General features: G+C 48.3%; 1 protein-coding gene across 6 annotated transcripts in view; it reads left to right on the top strand.

The window, feature by feature from the left end:
* Positions 1 to 22,037, top strand: part of FOXN2 (forkhead box N2) — a 116,489-nt gene that overhangs the window by 79,650 nt on the left and 14,802 nt on the right. For 3 of the 6 annotated variants that reach the window (XM_087774887.1, XM_087774884.1, XM_087774885.1), the window contains one exon: positions 15,260 to 15,810. In XM_087774887.1, the coding sequence (XP_087631013.1) occupies positions 15,274 to 15,810 (537 nt within the window). In that variant the 5' untranslated portion in view covers positions 15,260 to 15,273. Of the gene's footprint in view, positions 1 to 1,306; positions 1,416 to 2,953; positions 3,079 to 3,600; positions 3,749 to 15,259; positions 15,811 to 22,037 lie in introns of those variants that run through there. The other 3 variants (XM_087774886.1, XM_087774888.1, XM_087774889.1) reach the window with 3 other exon arrangements.

Raw genomic sequence — 22,037 nt, 5'->3', positions numbered from 1 at the left:
AAGCTGCAGCGCGCGCTGCCCGGGAGGCGGAGGGATGGGAATTTGGGCAAAAGAGCCTCTTAGGGGCAAAGCGGTGCTGGTACCAGCAGTGCGAGGTCTATTTTTAATGGTTTAGGAGCGGAGGGTGCTTTCAGCATTAGATGGCTTTAGGAATACATAATTAATATAAGTGCACTTCTGTTGTCCGCCGAGAGGGTAGGAGGGCCCGGATAACTTCTGAAGCTGTACAGAAAAAAAAAAAAAGAAAAGGTTGAATGAATCATAATGTATTCAATCAGTGGAAATTAGGTAGGAGAAAAATGAAAGTTGCTGAGAACAATTTATTCTGGTCAAAACTGTGTGGCTGGACCCTTTCCGAAGCCAGTCGTGCTTCACGGCGTAGCAGAAGGAGCCTGTACGTGCTGGGCTGAGCCTCCCTGCTGCTGGCTTCAATCCTCCGCCCTCGGGAGAGAATTCTGCCTGCTATATCCCTGGGCCCGATTCATCCTCACTCGTAAAAAACCCAAGAGATTGTTCCCTGAACTGAAGTGATTTCAAATTAAAAAGAAACCCCGACTGGTTCCTGCTAACGTGGAGTTGGGGAATTTCCTTGAAACGCGTTCCCATCCTCCCTTATAAATAAAATTACTGCAATGCATCATGAGGCAGGTGAAAGCCAAGCGTCCTTCAGAAGGCAAGGAAACCTTGGAAGGGCGAATAAACTTTTTTGCAGCGGCAGACGGGCCGCCAAAGAAAATTTCTCCCTGTGACCGACTTCCCAAGGTCCTCTTTATTATGTTGTAAAACTGCAAGTGTACGCAGGACTGTAAAACCCCGCTAAGCAAACAGCAAAGTTCTCGCCCTGAAAAGCTTAAAGCCGAAGGCACGAGTGGAGGACAATGTGCTACAAGGCAGAGCAAACACGGCGGCGGCTTCATCTTTATTAAGAGGACAAAAAAAAAAAAAAAAAATAAAGAAAGGTTTGATGTCATGGGAGAAATGAGGAAGAGGGAGAAAAATAGGCAAAATATACCAGCGGCCGGGTGATTGTGGATGTGTGAGGGGAGAGGAAAGGGAAACTAAAAGGAGGGTTTTGTTGTAAATTTGGATTTTTTTGGGGGGGGGGGGGGAAATGGAAACTTTTCCCAGCCGGCGTGGACGCTCGGGGCGGGATGCGGAGCTTGGAAGCCCCTCGCAGCCCGCACCGCCCCGACGGCCCCGGGGTGGCGGCGGTGCCTGAGGCACCGCCGCCACCCCGGGGCCGTCGGGGCGGTGCGGGGAGGCGGTACCGGCGACGGTGGGGGTTGTTCCCGGTTGCCATGGGGAGGCGGGGAGGGCGGTACCGCCGCCGCTGCGCAGGGAGCAGCTGCTCCCTGACACATCCCCCCGCTGCCATATTGTGTCCGCGCTGCCGGCCGCACGGCTTCATGACCGCGGTGAGTGGGGCCGGCGCTCTACCCCCCCCCCCTCTATCCCCACGCCTGTTTTTGTTGCTTCTACCTCTTTTTTTCGTTTAGTTTTGGGGGTTTTCGGGGTTTGGGGGAGTGGGGTTTTTTTGTTTTTAACGCTCTGGAAGGGGGAATGGGAAAGCGCGGGGAGCGGGGCGGCGGGAAGTGCTGAGGCGGGGTGGCCGGTGCCCCCCTGGGGGATGCTTCGCCCCACGCGTGGAGGCGGAGGAGCGACCCTCCTTCCCCCCTGCGTGGGGACAACGCGCGGCCGCGGCGCTTCCTCTTCAACCGCTCTCGGTGACGATGCGTGGGGAGGGGTGCGCGCAGGGTGCGTGGGGACCCCCCCCCCCGCAGCGGCCGTGCCGGGATCGGGGCCACCCCCTCCCCACCCCCCCGCAGCTCCTCCTCCCGACGGGGCTCCGCGGAGCTTCCGTCTGTCCGTCCGCCCGCGGGTTTTACGCGGATGACCTCCCAGGGCAGCGCAGGCCCGCGCTGCTTACGCGCTTCCGAGTGGGGTGATGGAGACGGGGTCCGCCCGGGGCAGGGAGCCGGCAGCGCGGCCCCGCCGTGCCCCTCGCCTCCGGGTCACCGCCGTAAAACCCTCGAGCGGTTTATTTAACTAAATAAACACCCTTTCGGCGTTATCCCGCTGCGCCCCCTTGGCCCAGAATGGGTGGGAAGCCCCCACGGGTGTGCACGGGGTCTGTGGTTTCCAGAGGTGAGGGGGGAGCGGGGGAGGCGTCACGGGGATCCCGCGTTTTTTGGGGCAAAACACTGGAATCGGCTCCTGAGGCGCTCGAGGCGAGGCTGGGATCGGCACGTGGCCCCTGGGAGCTTTCCGGCCGTTTCGGGGGTTTTTGGTGGAGCTGGGCAGCGGAGCACGGTGGCGTCTGAGGAGCAGCATCCCACGGCCCGCCTGGCTTACTCCCCCTCAGGCACACCACTGCTCCCGGTCTCCCAGTTTATACGGGAGCAGAAACCGGCTTTTGTTCCTCAAGATTTGGATTCTGACAAGGCCCAAACAAAGAGTAAAGAGGACAAAGAGTAAAACCAGAAAATAAGGAGTAAGCTTGAGCGGGGCCCAGTAAACTCACCTCCCCGCCTTGGTGCCTGCCTGGGGACGGACGTGATGTGCAAAATGTACAGTTAAAAACGCTGAATTGTGTTGGACTTGAATACTGTGAAGGTAACTTGATTAGGTTTGTGGCTAACCTGTGAAATGAAGGTAATTTTGTGTATAATTTACTACATATATATACACACACAGACACACTCCAAATCTTGTTATTGGTGCCCTTGCATTTAGATGGACTTTGGTAATGGTTGTGTTGTAATATATTGACACGTGGGTCATCTAACTTCTGTTGTGTTTCTTGGTGTGGGGTCTTTTTTCCCTCCTAGATGTCTGGTGTGATGCTACACCTATGCAGGAAAAATTAAGGGGGCGTTACCTTATGTCAGAAAACTTGAACTAATTTGCAGTTGTTTTTTTTTTTGTTTTGTTTTGTTTTGTTTTTCCTTGGCAGGTGCCAACTCACATTTCCCAAGCTCTGCAGAAGGTAGTTGGACACATCAACTCTGAACTGAAAGCTATATAGTAGCAATTAACACGGCACAGAGCTTGAGCTGATGAACTTAGCGGAGTGCCAGGGTATGTTATTTCTGAGCTCGGCCACGTGCTGCCGCAGCGGTTCGGCTTCTGCTGGGGTCCAGCTGCATGACTTGAGTTTTGTAGAAGTAGGGAGCAGATGGTAATTCTCACTTTGTATGTTTGAGTTGCCTAAAATACATATAGGACCTTTCTGTGCTCTTACTCTTTTTTCTTACCCCCCCCCCCCCCCCCGCCAATGCCCCATAAACTGAGCGGTGTGGCTGTACGCGGTGTTTACGCTTGCAGAGCGCGGTGGAGATGCTGCGTTGGCTCTGGCTGCGGTGCTGCCCTGGGGAGCGGGGGGCTGGGGGCAGCTGGAGGCGCCGACCCCCTATCGCTTCGGGCGTGCGGCCCCAGGCGCTCTCGGGGACCTTGCTGGAATAAAACTTCATGTCTTTGTTGTCAGCGTCTTGACGGGAGGATGAAGTTGTGACCCCTTTGGGTGCTGCCGCTGAGGCTGTACTGAAGGAGCTCCGCAGGGATTGCTCAGCCCAGAAGTAAGATTTTTTTCTTATCCAAAAGGGACACCAACCAAGGAGCGTGCTGCCTCAACAGCTCCAGCCGCCACAGGTTTTCTGCTTGAGGAGCCTTCCCGTGTCCTCTGGGGAGCTCGGGATGGAAGGTGCCAGCATTACCAGCAACTATCTCAGTGTCAGGACGTGCCAGTCCAGTAAGTAATGGAGCAGATACAGGGACGTGTAATGGTCCTGTCGGACTAGAAAAAGGACTGTCTGGCGAGCGACTGTAGTGCCTGGGAAAGAAGACAGAGGTTTAGGGGCATGTCAAGCTCATTTTTACCATCTCTATTAACCATAGGCTCTGCCTGCTCAATGCAGTCGGATTGAAAACTTGACAAGTTGAGCAAAGCCAAACTCTTGCTGAACGAGATAGTTTGGCACCTGAAGATGCTGTGTATGGATTTAGTTTAAACTGATGAGAAAGCGATGCAGTTCTTTCATGGAAACATTGATTCCCATAAAAACAGTGGAAGTTCTGATGCTGGTTTCGCTAGGGTTGTAATTCCACCTTCCTCCCCCACCATCGTTCCTGGGCTTCTTGTTGTTGGGGTTAAAAGGAGCTGGTATTTATGGGAGGAAATATCCCAGGCACTCAGAAGAGTTTTTCCTAATACAAGTTCGTTTTACCTTATCAGAACGAGCTGGATAGCAGGATTATAGCTGGCGGGGTGACAGAAAGTAGGAGTGCTGGGAGGAGTGACGGCGTGCCCGCAGCCGCCGCTGCTGTGCATCTCTTACGCCGTTCCCTTCAACGGGGCAGTCTTACTGCACCGCTGCGGTGCAAAACGAGCTGTCTGAAATACAGCTTTCCCTTCCTGGCTGTAAATCGATGAAAAGCAGCCTTCAGTCCCCATAAGTAAAGGCCGTCAGCAGTACAGATGCATACTCACTACCTTTTAGCACAGGTGTAAATTCTGTCTGTTTTATTCCATTTCGCTCCTTGAGTTTTCTTTTTATGGCTGTTGCTGTTCCTCCCCCTCCCATTAATGAGGTGTATTGTGTATAAGCAGGTGCATAGGGTATCGCTGCACGGATTGTAACTTTTTTGAGGGAAGTAGATGGAGGCGGCGAGTGCCTCATCCTCGCGCGTGTGCCTCGCCGCTCGGCAACTGAAATGGTGTTGGGCAACTTCCTGCGCCGAGACGCTGCTGTCAGCGGCACTCGGTGACTCACGTCAGCACGCGGCTTCGTCTCTCGACAAGCGCACGCTTGCAGACTGCAAAGCTCGTCCACATCCCAGCGCAGCCACTGAAAGGGTCGGTTTGGGTGCTCTGGGTCTCTTCCCAGATCCAGCAGCTTCCTTGGCTCCCAGAGAAGACACTCACAAGTAAAACAAGAAAACCCTGAGATGCTGCTTCACTTTTTGTCTGGCTGGACCTTTATGTGTGATACGTGTTTATTTGTTCTCTTTCATATTACATGTGCCTTCTGACTTGGGGCACGCTGTGTGATGATGAACTCTCCATCCCATCCTCACCATGCTGGGTAACAGCACACAGCGACGCTCCGGGGTACTTGCAAAATACAATTTAAGTCAGCAAGTGGGAGACAGCTCGCTCATGCTTTGGTAATAAATTACGTCGTATGGAAGAAGTGCTGTCTGATGCCAGCCAGCGTCTTTATGACCCCTGGTACTCTGCCTCCTCCCTGTAGAACGTTACGGCTGCGGAAGCACGAGGGTTGGGTCACACTCCCTTTTGGAGAGCGCTGCTGGGTGCTCCTCAGTGCCGAGTGCCCGGAGGTCTGCGCGGTCAGCAACCGGGATGACTAGCTGTTGTGTCTGGGGTAGAAATACCCATGTTACTGAACATACTCGCATACCAGGACCATCTTAAGAGAAGCCTGGAATTTGTGCAGATAAGAAGATTTATACCAAAAGTCGACAATGTGGATTTTGACTTTTTTTTTTTTTTCCCCTAGCGTGTTCAAATTTTTTTCTGTTACGTTCAGACTAGACTCAGAGCTCCCTACTTTTTCCTCAAAGGTTAGGGTATGTTAGGGACTCCATTAAATTGGCTACTGCAGAAGCAGTAGCTAGAAATCACCCCCCCACCCCTGCTCTTCTGCACCCCCTGTAAGGATTAGATTATAAATTGGGAATGTTTTCTCCCAGTTCCCGCTGGCAGAAAATCCTAATACGATTTACTCGGATCAGCGGTACCCGTGTACGTTGGCAGCCTTGCAGGATGGCAGTTGCGGTCTCAGGTGGCTGATGCCGCTTCTCTGAACTTGCTAATGGGACGGGTTTGAAATGCAGGGCTGGGCTGAGATGGGGTCTACAGCCTCCAGCTGCGGCGCTTACGGCCATGTGTGGGCCTTCCCTTGCGGCCAGCGACAAACCTGGTCTCTGCATTACAGCCCCAGACCCGCACGCCTCGATGTCCCTTTGAACGGCATCATTGGGTACCTTCAACTTTATCGGCGTGACCGCGTTTTCCATCTGTTAAGTGCTGGATGGGTGGTACGCAGGTGATGCTGCTCGATCCTTGTGTTATTTTGCTTATGCATCTGGGTGTCCCAGCGGTGTGCGTCGTATGAATTGCCGTCGTGTTTTTATTGTGGACTTTGTGATGTGTGACTGGACATATTCCCAAAGCCCGTCTCCTGGAGCAGCTTATCTTGATACCAAGCTCGGGCTTTGTTTCTTCTCTCAGATAATTTTCAGTGCATTCCTATCTTGCAGTTTGCAGCTACTTTCAATTTCCCGGCTCACGTGTGGTCCCCCTGCTTTCTTCCTTTTTAACACCCTCACTGGTTTGCATTGTGCTTAGATTTGGGGCAAGCATACGGTCGCCTAAAAGCTAATTACTGGATGTGGAGAGAGGTCAGCGACTGGAAAACTTGCACAAAGTAGAGCTGAGTGGGAGCTGAGAAGCTTGCTGCCAAGCAGCAGCAATCACTCATCCCTCATCCTCTGGTCTGTGAGGACCATCACCAGACCAGTTATCAGCCAGTTTGGTTTGGTTTAGGGATGTTGAGTAGTCAAAATCATGAGCTAGTATGCTTTTGGGCTTTTGACCGTGCCGTATGAGAAGTGTCAGGTGGCATCTTGTACTTTGAGGGTCTAGTTTTGCTAGCACGGGTGCCTTTCTTCTGTGTTTAGAGAAACTTGTATCTTCTGTAGCCTTCCATCTGAAGGTGTACCTCAACATACAGACCCTGTACAATTAAACCGGGCCATTTTTCTAGACAAGAAACCTGCTTGGTCCAGTTGTTCCAGTGTGGGGTCACCGTATAGAAGACAAGATAATTTTATGGCACAACCATTATGAGCAGAGGGATTATTCTGATATAAAATAATTTTGAAACAGAACACCAAGTTCAACAGTTGTGGAGTAAAATTAAGAGCAAGTTGGCCGTGGAGGTCAGCACGGTGAAGAGCATCGCTTTGCTGTGCCTTGGGCTCTGGAGGAAAACTTGGGCCTGGGGAGCAGGGGATGGGAAACAGCAACTAGTGACAGCTTCACAATCACAAAGTTGTACTGGTAACATGGCGGTGGCTTTGTGGTATGGCTCCGACGATGCTTTTAAATTAAATCTTGCATAAGGGTTACTTGGGGCGAAGCTTCAAATTGTTGGTTTTCAGCTGAAAATCGGGAGTTCTGGTACTTTAAGGCTGAAGAAGGCAGAAAAGCTGGATGGAAAAGATAGCATTATGTTTTCTAGTGTTGGTAAATTGGTACTGACACCAGCTGAAATATAGCTATATTCACTTCTATTTCAAGAGGATGGTAGAGAAACACGTGGAAGGGTTACCCTGGAAAGGGAATTAGCATCAGAATTATTTTGCAAGGCATTTGCTCAAATGGCTCAGTTGTGAACATATCAATGGCTTACATTTTTTTGCATTTTAGTCCATTTAACAACCAGTGTACTGAATTTAAGGACCATGACCTGAAGGCATCTTTTGAAAGGTACTTTTGAAAAGCTACTATTGGCAGTAAAGCATTTTTCTTAAAAGTACTCCCCTCCTCCCCCTTCTGTGACACCAAGGGTTTTTCTTAATAGTTTAGATTTCACTGCTGTGTTTTTTAATCACTTCCCAATTTCTCTGTTAGACTGTTTTCGTGTGCGTGTTTTAAATCTGAGGCACAGGGAACCCCGTCCAACAGTGACTGCAGCCTTTGGAAAGGCTTCGTGATTGCAAAGTCTCTGCAGGCAGCCCTGGAATAAATGGCCCAGAGGCTCTGGGCTGTGCACAGGGTCTGGGCATGACCGAGCTTACCTATCATTTTTGTTTCAGATATTTATTTCAATCACAAATCCATTTGTGTGTGTACTTAATAAGAAAATCAAAACTTTTTTCATACAAGTTAGATCTCAGATGAAATCTCTTCCTCTCACTGCCTGCCCTTACCCGAACTATGATAAGGGTTTTATTCCCTTCCCTTTTAAAATTTTGAAGCATTTCTTAACTTCTACTAATACTGGACCTTTGTTTTTTGTTATCATGTTTTGGGTTTTTTTTCCTTGCCTTTAATTAGATCAGAGAATGTGGGAGAATATTGGCGTTGAAGGGGGATTAAAATGAGAGAGGCTTGGAAGTATTTCAGCAAATACCTGGAAAACCTCTCTGTTCCTTTGAGCCCACTGATGCCAAGGTTAAAAAGAAACCCCTGAGCTTATGGCTTGTCCAGTCCTTTGGTTGTTTTGTTGTTTTTTTTTTTTCAGGCTGGCTTCGAGAAGCTGATAACTACCTTTTTTAATGGGTTTTTAAACAATTATTTTTGATTCCCCCCCCCCCCCCCCCCTTTGCAAGCCAAGAGGAGCGGGAAGGGCCCCTCCTGCCGTGGGTGCTGCCCTGGGAGAGCATCTCTGGGTGCCTTTTGTCACTGGGGGTGCAGCTGCCCGTTCTTCTCCTCTGCAGACAACGGGTCCTGGCTCACCGAAATCTATGGCCGAGAGGCGGTTTTGTCCCTGGGAGACCGTAATGCCTTTAGTTGTCTTGGATACGTGACATCATATAGCGTTGTAATCAAATATAGGCCTTTTACAGGGCTGGGGGGGGGGGGGGGGTTCAGGCTGACCTCCAGCCTCCCGAGCCGCCCGTGTGAGTTGGGCAGGGGATGGAGCAGGGCAGCCCGAGACAAAGGAGATGAGGGAGGTGGGGAAGGTTAAATTAAGGGGGGAGAAATGGTCTGGTGTCATGCTTTTAATGCTCCCGGTCAAGCAGATGTGGTGCTTTTTATCAATGGGTTTTCACAAGTTGTGCCCAAGATTTCTTTTTTGCTGCTCTTCCCTCTAACGCGCAAAAACGTGTAGTTGGTCCTGTGGTGTCTTGAAAGTTTACGATAAACTTGTGTAGGTGAGTGGTGACAGTCATTTATATGTGTAATTCTTGTGCTGTTTTAGCAACACGATACCTACATTTATGTATTTAAGTCAGGGCAATCCCTGGTGTCAGTACACTTCCCGTAAATGCAAGGGAATATGAAAAATCAATAGAAGAGTTTGCTGTTTGTATAGTTGCTTGCAGACAAAGGCACATACCAATCTTTTAAAATATTCTCTCAGAGCATGTGTATGATAGTACAAAAGTTGTGTGTAGAGTACCCAAATTGCCCTGGCTCTGTAACTAAGGCTCCATGCCCTGAGCTTGTTGCAGAGAGCACGGTTGCAGAGCTGCTGTCATTAACGTAAGTGTGATATGGCTAAAAACCTCTTCTCCTGGATTAAAATCATATTGTACTCCTCAGACTCAGACAATGCATGGGAAGATTTTTGTTTGGTTTTTTTTTTCTTTTTTTTTTTTTAAATCTGGAGGGAAGTTACTGCACTGTTAAGCAGGTTCCGGGTCTTCCTGCTGCTAGCAGAGGTGGCCTAATTGCTGGGCTGGTCCTACAGAAATAAATGGGTACATTTAGTTGCAGAGAAGGTTGTCCTAACCTGGGGCACTGATGTTCTGCAGATGCCAAATGGCACCTTTCATCTGACACCACTGGAGAGTGAAGAAGGGTCAAGCAGCAGCAGCTCTGCTCACATGCTGACTTGGCATGGATAAGGTCTATGGCATCTTTTAACGAAAAGGCTGAATTCTTTCTCGTTGGGTCGATGAGTCCAGCCGTGGTGGCCGTAGCACTAAAAAGATGGCTGTGCACTGTTACCTGCAACGCTACTGGTTTTGGAGAAGGTCACCTTTGGTGTGATGGAGGTATCTACTATGGCTTTGCCCCCTGGACCTGGACTCTGATGGAGCTGAGACTTATTCAGGACAGGCTGCTGCAAATAAAGCGTGCTCCCCTACTTGCCTGAGGATATGCCCAAGCAGACTCCCAGCTTTGTTAAAGCAGCTTTGTCTTCATAAAATGCTCATGCAAATATTCGTTTCTGTGGCAGAACACAGCGGTGCTCAAGGTCTTCTGTCAAAATGAAGTCATAGCTGAGGATGTATGTGGGGCTGTGCAAACCTGATTTAACCTCAGATGTGCTTCGCTAGGCTGAGGACCTTCCAGCCCCCGTAACCTTTCCCAAACTTAGCTCTTCAGTGAGTTTGAGAGAAGATTGCAAAAACTATCTTGTCTCATGATGTTGAGTCTCCTCTGATCTGTTAGGACTTCTCTGAACCTGACTGCCACCTGAATACACCTGCAGCCTTAATCAGCCCCTTTGGACCTGGGCTGTGCTGTCCGGGTAGCAAGCGGCCTGGCAGAGCAGGACTTCACTGGGCTTCGGGTGCCGGACCGGCGTTTATTATTTCAGTGCGTTCTTGAGCAATGCCAAAATCACAAGACTGCTGGACAGAAGGTCCTCTCTCTCGCCCTGACTTTTATTTGAGCAACCTCAGTTGACTTTGCAGCCTTTTAATCTTCTTACCCTAGAATCGTAGTCCTCTGTATATAATTACCATGCAAAATAACGTGCACCTCTGCTGCAGTACTTTATATTTGGGGAGTAGGTGTTTGGGTTGGCTTTTCTTTTGAAGGTGCTTACAGGAGATAGATGCTTGAGTTCCTTAGGGTTTGGATGCATGTTGCTCTTAGGCTTTGAATACTTCGTCTTTCAGTTGTGAGTGTTAATACTAATTAACAGCAGCGTGCTGTGTTACTGTGTACTTGTTGGTAGGGCAAAGCACGTGGGACAGAGTGTAAGTGTTGCACATTTTTTAGAGGTGCACTTAAAGCACATTATTTCTGCGTTTGGACGGCTGGAGTTTCCTTCCGGCTCTGCTTGCGGGGCTGGGGCTGTCCCCGTGGGAATTGCAGCAAGTCTCTGGGCATTCAACACGCCAGCCGGAGAGGTCGGTTGAATGGTTGCCATCTGCCATCCTCCTTGGGTAAGAAGTGGCTCCGGGAGAGCGGGAGGAGAGGGACAGGGAGCGTGTCTCAGCAGCTGAGCAGGTGCATGTCACTTGGAGATGGTTTTCTTGCAAGGCTTGTGCTGCCCCTGGCGTAGCTGAAGAGGCGGGGAAGGTGGCAGTTAGAGAATAAAGGAGTGGAAGATAAATTTCACTGAGTGGCCTTGCAACGCTCATGTGTGCTCTTAACCTTGCCTTTCTGCTAGGTTTCCCTCTTCCCTCCCTCCCTGTTTCACATTGGCGCTGCTAATTGAGCTTGGGTGGAAGCACTGTGGAGAGCAAGTCCGAGTGGCTATCTCTAACCTTGTTTGCATCAACCTTTCTAGCCGGTTACAGTGAGAAATGTTAGGAAAAAATCTGAGGGTCCAAGCGTATACAGTTTTATCACGACGTCTGCATTGGAGAGCTTCTTCCGTGCTCTTTTCTTCTCGCGGTCTGCTTTCCTTGCTCTTACTGTGGCATTCCTGCTGGGTCATCCCTGTCCACAAAACCCTGCTAGCTTACAGCAAAGATGGCTTTGGTGAATCGCATGATCCTTAGATAAAATATTAAACCCCAAATACTGGAAGTGGTAATCTTGAAAATGATAGCTTGGAAGCTGTGTTTTCGCAGTCCCATCTCCTTAGGGCCGAGCAGAGCACACATGCAGAAACAGAAATTGTGAATTCTGGATGTCGTTAAGGGTCTGCGTGAATGAAGAGGGGCTTTGGAGAGCACGCAAGCTGACCACTGGTGTGCCTTCAGATACACTCCAGTGGCACTGCTGTTGCTCCCCACCAGGCTGCTGCAGGCAGAAAGCAGTGCTGTCTTAGCTGAATAGTTAGAGACAGTCCTGTGGTCTGCACGGCCCTTGGGCGCTTAAGAGGAGATCCCGTGGTCCACATGGTCCTTGGGTGCTTGAGTGGTGAGGAGATCCTATGTTCCACATGGTCCTTGGGTGCTTGAGTGGTGAGGAGATCCCATGGTCCACATGGTCCTCGGGTGCTTGAGAGGTGAGGAGGTTCTATGGCCCTTGGGTGCTTGAGAAGTGAGACGGACATTAACATGTCTGTTAAGGAGCCCATCTGTGGGGTGCCCCTTGGAGCTGCCATGGTTGATCTTTGTCTAGGGGAAGGGCAACCTTTTGATGGCTTTGCAGTCCTTTGCAGCAGGAAGGCTGCCAGCGTCGGTCATTTCTTCAGACTGATGCAGCAGCAGGCCAGAGTAAACTGGACAGAATGAGAGGCTACAGTGTTCTGTGTTGAGATCAAGTGAAGCAGATGTAGGACAGCCAGGTGTAAAGCACGTTATGGCGTTGGGGCTGAGGTGATGCAGTCTAGGAGTAGTGGCTATCGTCTCCAGAAAGGCAGTGCCAAATTATTAGTTGATTGTCCTTGATGCTACCAGTCTTATTACTGGAGTTAAGTATTACTTTATTAAAATAACTCTTCCTGTTGCATACTCTGCTGTTTCTGTATTTAAATTATCCTTGATGCAGTGTTCAGTTTAGACCACTGGAGAAAACCCTTTGAAAACTCCAGTTGTTATGGAACTGTGATTTTTTTTTTTCTTATTTATTAGATGATAATAGTCTAATAGTGGCCTTCATAGCTTTCTAGAAAAAATATTTTAATTACTGCAGATGTGTTTGTGTAGAAGATGTGCGAGGTGGTGAACTAGGCACTAAGAAGGTAATACGAGCCGTGGATTTTTGTAATGCATCTACTAAGAGAAACGTGACTCTAGCCTATATTATTTACTGTAAGTATATTGATTGCAAATAATTTTTTTTAAAGTAGGGTATTAATTATTCTAATCATTCTCTGCTAACACATAATAGTGTGCAAACAAATAGTGCATTGATACCACAATACCTACCTGATTTTAAGTGCCAGTTTAATAAGCTAATATGTTTTTCTTCCCGCTGTATTTTTGATAAGCCTGTGAGAGTGTCCAGGCCATATTTGTACTGTAAAACAGACTTTATTGCCCCATTTCACCAAAGGAATAAATACAGTGACCTAAAACTGGCTTGGGGGTGTGTGCATGTGCATGTTCTTGATCTACTGTGCTGACTGAAGATTTGCAAAGGGATATTTCATGCAACATGAACTGAGTGCTAAAATTACTAGGACATGGCTGAGAGGTGTAAGCTAGTACGTAGCTGGCTAAAGAGGCGCTGAACAAGGAGGTGAAGTTATTCGTTATAAGGAAAACGGTGCAACTCAGGTTGTGGCAGGATTTGGGTTTGTTTTGCTTTATGAATTTTATCACTAGCTCTTTGTTGTTTAATTTAAGGAAGGACTGAAAAAGTGACATAAGCATATGTATATATTGCTCTGTTTAAAGCCAGCAGTCACCAACTGCCAATATAAATCTGCTCTGATGGCTTGCAGAAGTAAATTGTAGGGAGAGCAAAGCTATTTTTGACCAGCTATTTGAGCAGTGTGCTTTGCTTTAATTTTTTTTTTTTTAATGACTGAGCTGGTAGTTAATCACGGCCGTCCCTGCACGTAAATAGAAAATTTGAGGATGGTTTCCAGCACTGGTACTGGTAAGCATAGGTGCAGGTGTTGCGGTCAAAACAGCTTTGCAATAGCTGGCACGAAAGCATATGAGCAGATGAAGAGAAAAGACATTGCTGCTGTGAAACCCAGTGTGTTTTCTGGGGGAGGCACAAATTCTGCACCCCACACCTGCCCGGCGCCGCGCAGGAGCTGGTAGGGCTCTGGCTTCTGTTGAGGAGCGTAAAATGGATGTATCCTGTTGCCTTTCTGTGTCGCCACACCACGCCTCCATTGCGCACCTCGCTCCCCTCCTCCAAAATAAGGAAGCTGGGCAAATACATCTCCAGGGAGGCTGGGCAGTGTAATTGCATGGCCACGGTGAGGCTGTCACGTTGGAGCCAGCCCGCAGTGTGGTTTTGTAGGTGGGACAGCCAGACCATGTACGCAAGCTGGCCAACTCCTTGCCTCCACTTTGTAGGAGAAGATGCAAGTGCATGAAGCCATATGTTTACTAAAAACTGTTGTAAGGAAATATCCAGTAACTGCATAGAGCTGTCTGGTGAGATATGATATGGAAACTGTCCTAGTCTTGCAACTGAGCTCTTGGAGTAGAGGCTGGAGCATGAAACCAGAAGGATAGCACATGTACTGGGGCAGGGAACTGAGTTGCTTTGTTTTTTTTTTTATTTGGGTTTTTTGTTTGTTTTTTTTACAGTTAATACAAACCTCAGCTTTGTTGGTAAACTGCATCCATAGTCAGAGTGCCTTACATTTATAGCAGGCTGGTATAGCCCCTGTATATATACATATATAGATATACATACCACATCTTTAAAGTGGTTTTGTTGGCCTGTACTTCTGGTACAGTTATGTTGGCCAAAGCTGTAGGTGCAGTGAAGCTCTAATATGCTCACACCAGCAGAAAAAACAGCTGTTAGCATAACATAGTTTGCTAGATGACCTCTTTTAAAACTCTGTGAGCAAGAATATGCTTTTTGTTAATGTAATACCTCTAAAGCATGAGTAGCCTGTTAGACCATGCATTCTGGGTGGCAGTTTTTAATAGATATACTTTTATATTTTATATATATTTTTTCATTTAGGGAAAAGTTCAAAGTAAGGCGTCAGCCATTATTGCTGCAACAGGTCTGAGCTGCCACCCCAGCGGATGGTCCCCTCCCGCTGAGAGCTGGTCCCACCACCCTCTGCTCTGGGGGCAAGCCCGAGTTAGAGCAGCAAGCCCTTGTGGTAGGGAAAAGAAGGTCTTTCGGACCTGGGCAGCTCCGTGGGACCTGGGCAGCTCCGTGGGACCTAGCTGATGGACCGATGGGCTGGCCAGATCTTTCCCTGGTGAAAACGAGAGGCAGTACTTGGGAACGACTGTGACTTGTAGGGGGTTGTAAAGACTTCATTTGCACTGGGACTCCAAATTGACTTTACGCTGGTTTAAGTTTTGCAACTTATTTTTTACTCTTTGAGCACCAAAGGCAAACACTTCTAAACAGGGTCAATTTACAGTATAATGAGTATAACTAAAGAGTTAATGTGAGACATCAATGGATTAGATCCTACCTATTAAGGTATTTTTCAGATTTCAGATGTTGACATCAAAATTGACATTATTTCTGTGTCCAAATTGGCATTTCAAGATAGATACAGCAGTTTCCAAGTGCTTACCATAAGTTCTGGTTATAAACCAGGGGGAGTTAACATGTGCTCATGAGATTACTGGGGGCCTTGTGCTGGACCCTGGCTCTCATCAGTGACTGCAGTATTCTTGCACAGCGTGGGGATGGTACAGCACTGTGTTTGGATTCGGTGGGCTGCCATTCAACGTGATTTTGAAGTTTTGCATTGATTTCTGACTGTCTCTTTTGTTGCAGACCAATAAAGCTAAATGGGTCCAGTCACTGGAATGACTCCGGATAAGAAAGCTGAAACGCCAGGAGCAGAAAAAGCTGCAGGACTACGGCAGTGTCATGGGATGGGAAGCTTGCCCGATGCAGGCGATGCCGGCAGGCCGAAGGCCACTGTGGTGGACAGAGATTCAGCAGACGATGAGCTCACGAATTTGAACTGGCTGCATGAAAGTACTAACCTTCTAACAAACTTCAGCCTTGGAAGTGAGGGTCTTCCGATCGTTAGCCCCTTATATGACATTGAGGGCGACAGTGTGCCATCCTTCTCACCGTCCTGCTACCAGAACCCTGAAAAAAAATCCTCCACTTCCAAACCCCCTTACTCTTTCAGCCTTCTCATTTACATGGCGATTGAGCATTCCCCCAACAAGAGCTTGCCAGTAAAAGAAATCTACAGCTGGATCCTGGAGCGCTTCCCCTACTTCGCCACGGCACCCACTGGCTGGAAGAACTCGGTCCGACACAACCTCTCCTTGAACAAGTGTTTCCGAAAGGTGGAGAGAAGCCATGGCAAGGTGAGACCTGGTGGGAGGGAGGTGGATCAAGGTTGAAATTCAGGGGGAAATGGAGAGGACTCTGTTGTTCTCAAGGATTTTTTGGGGTGTTCTTTTTCCCCTCCGTGTCCTCTAACACTTTCTTTGCAGCTGGAGATGGTTTGGAAATGCCACTTCTGACAAATCACAGGATGACAGAAGTCTCTTGGTTTTGTTATTTAGTACTGACCTGCATAGAGCTACCTGTAATGCATCTTTTTTAAAGCTGGCTAGCATGCTATTGCAAAGGATCCTGTTTCCACTTACTTATAATTTTGTTAGCCTGTGATAGCCAGCCTGAAATTTCAGACATCTGTCTTAGGATGTCTTTTTGTTGAAGCTTCTTAAACTGGTGTGCTCTCCGTTTTCCCACGCTGAAATTTTGGGGTGTGTTCCTCCTTCCCTGCTTTTCCAGCATGGCCACGGCTATGATTGCACCGGGAAGCAGAAGAGATCGCGAGATGTCAAGCAGCTTTCCCCTTGGCTAGCACGGGCGTTGCCTGTGTGGGTGCTGATGCGGTCTTCTGCAGGGTGCCCTTGCTTGCAGGCACGCTGTGTGTACATGGCTGAGCGTTTCTCTGTCTGAAACCTGTCTTGAATATTAAACTGACTTCTTCACCTGTGATCTTCTCTTACACTTAGCACAGCTCTAGCTGTTGAATAACCATCTTAACTCCTGCACTTAATATACTGTATTTCTTTAATGTCTGTCATAACCTATCAGTATGTCTACGTGGTGCAGACACAAGCTTTACTTCTTGAAGTCAAGGATCCTCTTTTCTGTACAAATTCTTTCTTATTCTGATTTGTACGATTTTACTAGTCCTTCTTCCTTCTCTCATTTCCCATCCCATTCCTCAAAGAGCTGGCTCTGACTTAAATAAACCAACAAAGCACATACCAAAAGTCAACAAACAAATCCCGGACCCATGTGCTTGGGGGTCAGCCTAAGTGGTAACAGGCTTGTTATCAGAAATGCATGCAATGCCTGGCATGCTTGACAGCCTCTTGCTGTAGATAGAGGTCCTGGAGCTGAGTGGGCATCAGGAAGGACTGCCTTGTACTGGTAGGACTGAACGTCGCCATGTCTCAATATCCCTGCTTTTACCTTAAATTGTTAGGGTGGTGTTCTCCCGAGCAGCAGCTTTGCTCTGGAAAAAAAAAAGACTTTTTTACTGCTGTGTGGTGAGTCCAGTAACTCCCCCATGGCTGAGTCCTGCCGAGTGTCAGGACGGGCTTTTAATGTGGCTTCAGCTGCTGTAATGGAGTAACTGAGATGCTTCAAGCTGTGCCTGTGTGAAGGACGTGGACCTGAGCAGCGACCGCATGCTGCTGCAAATGGCAAAGGTGCCCTTAAAGGACTGGGTGGCTCTGTGCGGGAGAGATGAGTTTCAGAAAAATTGGGGCAGGGAAGGGAAATATCCTGAATTGGTGTACAAGTTCCTGCTGTCTGTGGATCTGCCCTTTAAAGCTCAGCCATTTCCAGCCTGGAAACCCTCGCCGTTTAGGAGTTACCAGTCAAACCTTGTGTCTTGGCATGTGGGCAGCAGGAGCTCGAGACTGCCCAGTCCTCTGCTTACCCTGCCGACTCCATCAGTACTGCTGGGCTCAGAGCAGCTGAAGGAAAGCCAAAGGATGGCTTGCTGCTAGATGTGACAGCTCTAGTAGGAAAAACAAAATGTAGAGTAAGTACCACCACTACAGTGATGCTGATGTGCTCTGTCAGCATTTTCCCAAGGCTCTAGAGACTGCACAACTCTCTAATTCTTAAGAACAGAAACTGCATTTACCAAAAAAAACCTCCCCAAAAAAGCCCCTCCTGAAACTTTGCTGAAGCTTCCCCATTTCCAACACACAGTAGTTAAATCTTTACCCTCTGCCCTGCTTAGAAAAGGACCAGATGAGGGTACTACTCCAAATTCTTCCTGCAAAATAAGTCCGTGGCGTGCAGTGGCATGCGGAGACTCCATGGGGGATGACAGGAATGCTGCAGACCCCTTTGGGTGAGCTCCTCAGGTGTCACTTCTTGCAGCGAGCGGCCTTAGCTTGCAAGCTTGTCTTGCTGATTGTGTTGCCTGTAACCATGTGCTGGCAATGCCTCTGGGTGCTTCTCTGAGAGGGCAAGATAATTTTGTATTTTCTTCCATTTTTTATTTGTTAATGGCATCTTAACTGTGTCTCGAAGGGAGCACGTAGTTGGCTTTCTTCTGTCTCGAGTGCCCGTGGAAGCAGAGGTGCCTATGGCATGTTGCATGGGAGGAGCATGTTTTATTTTGTAACGTCAGGGTAAGAAGGGTTTTAAAGCCTTTCAAATGAATCGGGGCTCTTGTATTGGAAGAGTGTAAATGTCTGACAGGAGGGGAGGGTCTGTGCCCCTGCATCCCAGGGCAGGCTGCTTTCTGACACCTCCCTGGCTACTGCTGCCAGCCGTCAGCTACGAAATCATCTCTTGGAGGTCTGGCAGCAAAAGCAGGAAGAGTCCTTCCTCACGTTTGCTGTAATGCTAATATTGTTGTTTGGACTTCACGTTTCGAAGAGAATCTCCTGATTTTTTCCCCCACTTAACCATGTGAGCTGGCACTGCAGGGCAGTTTCGGGACAAATGAACTGGATTCATTTTGGCTGATGCTAACCTGGAAGAGGAGCTGCAGGAGCGTGCTTGCTGTGTCCTGACTGCTCCCAGACATTGTCCACAAGACCCTGCTGTAGCAGATCTGGAGTAAAAAAACCTCCAAGACCCATGTAGGTGATCCCCTAGCACGAACTCTCTCACTCCACAGAGCTATTTCCACCGAGCTGTGCCACATCATGCTGCGGATGTACCTGTGGATGGTTCTTCTATTTGAACTTATATTTGTATCAGCTGGCTAAATACCTTTCCCCTGCCTGTCGCAGCAGGCTGCAGGCATTCGGGAGCCTAGGATGGCATTCAGCAGAGATTGAGGGAAGGCTGTCCTTGCTTGGACTGCTGAAAAATATTGTACGTTATGGTTTTCTTTTAATGAGTTGAAGGGCGCTGAAGGGAAGGTAACTGCTTTGAGATGTCTCATGAGCCAGCACTGCAGTCGAGAGGAGGAACTTCTCACGCCATGGAAACAGGATGTATGTACGTCAAATCTCTGCTAAAATATACATTACCCTTTCTGTATGCACATGTTGTGGTGCTGCTGTATCTAAGTGGTTTGTCAAGGTTTACCCCAGGTGATGGACTTACGAGCTAAATACCCTTTCTTATTAGAGTTGCAGTTGAGCTCATGTCCGCAGTCATCCAGACAGATGAGGTTTCAGTGGTTCTCTGATAATGGTGGCTGGGAGCTGGAGCTGATGGAAAGCAAGGGGATAGCGCTGGAGCCAGTCCCCGTGACCCTTGCTTGCCTTCCAGCACACCTGCTGTGGCCCTGATGCCCCTGAAGATGTGGAGATGTGATTGCGGGCTAGCAGTCCTCAGAAGATATTGCTAATGCTCTTTGCATCTTAAGTACTGTCACACAGCCCTGGGATCGTGGGGGGAGGAGGTCTACAGTGGGATATTGCGTTATTTGAGGGAGCAGTGTCTGATATACAGCATGGGAGGACCTGAAGTGAAAAGTGGTTTGGAGTTGGAAGCCCTGACGAGTCTCCCTGCTCTTTGCTAGACTTGTTTTTACAATTGTGGGTCTGGGGATTTTTTATTAATCGGTATCACTGGGGAGAAAAGGTGTGAGGAAGCAGGAGTGGCATCTGCATCAAGCATCGATTCGGCATTCCACTGCTCACATGGAGGTGGTCCTGCCACTGTCTCCTCTGGAGGTTGCGGGGGGACAGGGCTTGAATATCTTCCAACAGATCTCCCTTTCTTCTTCTTGGTAGATAAGTGTTTTAGGGTTTTTTTTCTTCTTTTAGGGTTTGTCTTTTTTTTTTTTTTTTTTTTTTTTACAAGAGATGGTGGTAAGCAATCTGTGTGGCTATTCAAATATTCGGGCAAAGAGCAGGTCCCATCTATAAGCCTGTAGAGATAGGAAAGACATGTCAGTTATCTGATAAACCTCTTGGTGAATATACCATGTACCTCCATGCACATGCACAGTATTTTCCAGTGGTTCACCTAGCTCAAGTGGAAGCAGCTGGTGAGAACTGCCCATACCCGATGGAGCCGGGGCCTCTGCCCAGGGCTGACACTCACGGAGGGCTTTCTGCAGCGCGGGGACGGGTGTCTGCCTCTGCAGCGAGCCCGAGCCACCGATGCCGGCTGAGTTGCTCCGCTTCGGTCACTCCTTGGGCTTTCCTCGCTGATCTGGTCATACTCAGTGGTCATACTTTACTGCTAGCAGAGGAAGGACTATGGCGGGGCGGTGGTAAAGGTAAAGGACAGGGCTGCACCATGGGGGGCATCTTGTTTCCAACCCATGTTGGTATAATCAAGCCCCAAAATGCTGGGGGAAACTTACTGTTGTTATGAAATAGTCCAACGCTTCAAAATGCAGGAATTATTTTCCTTCCCAATTTTCTTTATTTGGCTAGATAAAATCCTGCAAGTCAAATAAGAAATGTTAGAAAGATGCAGAAGAGATGATAGTCAGACCAAAAAATCATCTCAGAACAATTTTAACTGCCTGCTCGTTTTGAGATGGAGAGTCAAAACAGCCCGGTGGCTGCTCTGCGCTGACTCTGGAGGGACGTTTCGGTAGGTGGTAAGTAAAAGTTACATCTACATTTCAGCTAGCACATCAACAGTTGCCCCACTGTTGACGTGAAATAGTAACCTCCAAAGGCGGTTTAGCATTTTGGATCACCGAGGCTCTTTGTCTTTGATAGGAGAAACGGCACAGTCTTTTTTTGTTGCTGTGTTTAGACCACTGGTTTGTTTTAAAGCTGTATCTGTGTTTTATGGGGTTTTCAGCTCGAGTTGTGCACGGCTTTCCCCTAAAGCACGGCACTAACTTCAGACCTGCCTTGGCTTTCCACTGTGTGTCTTCGCTAAGCAGCAGATGGGAGCACACACGAGCAGCCCCAGGGGCATCACCTCTTTTGCTCAATGTCTGCTTTTAGTACAAATAATGGTGGGTGGAAGCGTGGTTTTGCTTTACACCTAACTCAATCTTACTACCCAAAGAAGAAGTCACCCTGTTTATCGCCTCTTGCATTGGATTGAGTGTGTGTATGGCTTCAGGGTGTGCCCCGCTTCAGCTCGCTGTTGTAATACCCACCCAAAATCAGGGTGTTGTATTATCAGGGCAGCAAGCTGGTGGGAGTAAGTGTCTGGGAAGATGAAAGAGGGAAGCTGCAGCCCACAGCTGAACTGAGTTAGGTGTCAAGTGGAAGTGCTCACCTAAAGTAGCAGATAAAGTAGTGTAGGGCAGTGGTGTGTTGGTTGGGCAAGCCTCAAAGCTACTGAAAAAAAAAAAAAAGAAAAGCTAGAGTTAGGCAGGGTCTTTTACAGGGGAGAAGTAATGAGCCAGCCAGGGAAAGGGTCTGTCTCCGAGAGAGGTGTAGGGAAGGGATCAGGGCATTAGTCTGTCATTGAGAGGAAGGATGGAGCCAGTTGGGAGGATACCCCGCATTAGTACCCAGCTGGCTAAATCATCGTGCCAGTCACCACGGTGAAGGAATTGGCTGTTTAATTAAAGGTAAGCTTCTTGATAGGTATGTTACAGGCTGTGCTCAGTTTTAGCATGAAAAGATGAGTAGGAGAAAGATTGAGGTTAAAAAAATAAATAACTCTGAGAGATGCTGCAGCTCAGAGATCTTTATGAAAGGCAGTGGCTTCAACTAAAATTATGGAGCATCATCTCTCTGTTTCTCAGCTGGAGCTCTCCCTGATTTGATTTTTCACTGTTGATAGCAAAATATTTCCTCTTGTCAGGAAAAGTCCCATGACTTAAATAGGACCATAGACTTAGATGCTTTGTGGGTTCCTTTTCAGTCTTAAATAAGTCAAGGAGTATCCATCCATAAAATGGTATTAATACCCCCTTGATACTGGCAGGAGGCCAGCTGGCCTCTGTGGGCTCGCAGGAGGTGCTCCACGAAGCTCGGGTTTTTCGTCGGGTGTAGAGCTGCCCCATCCTTCTGCCATGTGCATGACCACCCCTGTAACATCTGTTTTCCCCCCCAAAAAACCTGGCACTGCTACCTGTAGAGCTGTTAGCTGATCTATCAGGTCAGTGATTATAGAATTGTTTTAACTTTTCCTTTTTAATTTTCCTTTTTATGTTTAAAGAACTAGCAGG

The sequence above is a fragment of the Nipponia nippon genome, unplaced genomic scaffold, assembly GCF_047370975.1.
Source record: "Nipponia nippon isolate SJK-2023a ecotype South Korea unplaced genomic scaffold, ASM4737097v1 scaffold_4, whole genome shotgun sequence".
NCBI lineage: Eukaryota > Metazoa > Chordata > Aves > Pelecaniformes > Threskiornithidae > Nipponia > Nipponia nippon.
This window is presented reverse-complemented; position numbering and strand designations above follow the sequence as displayed.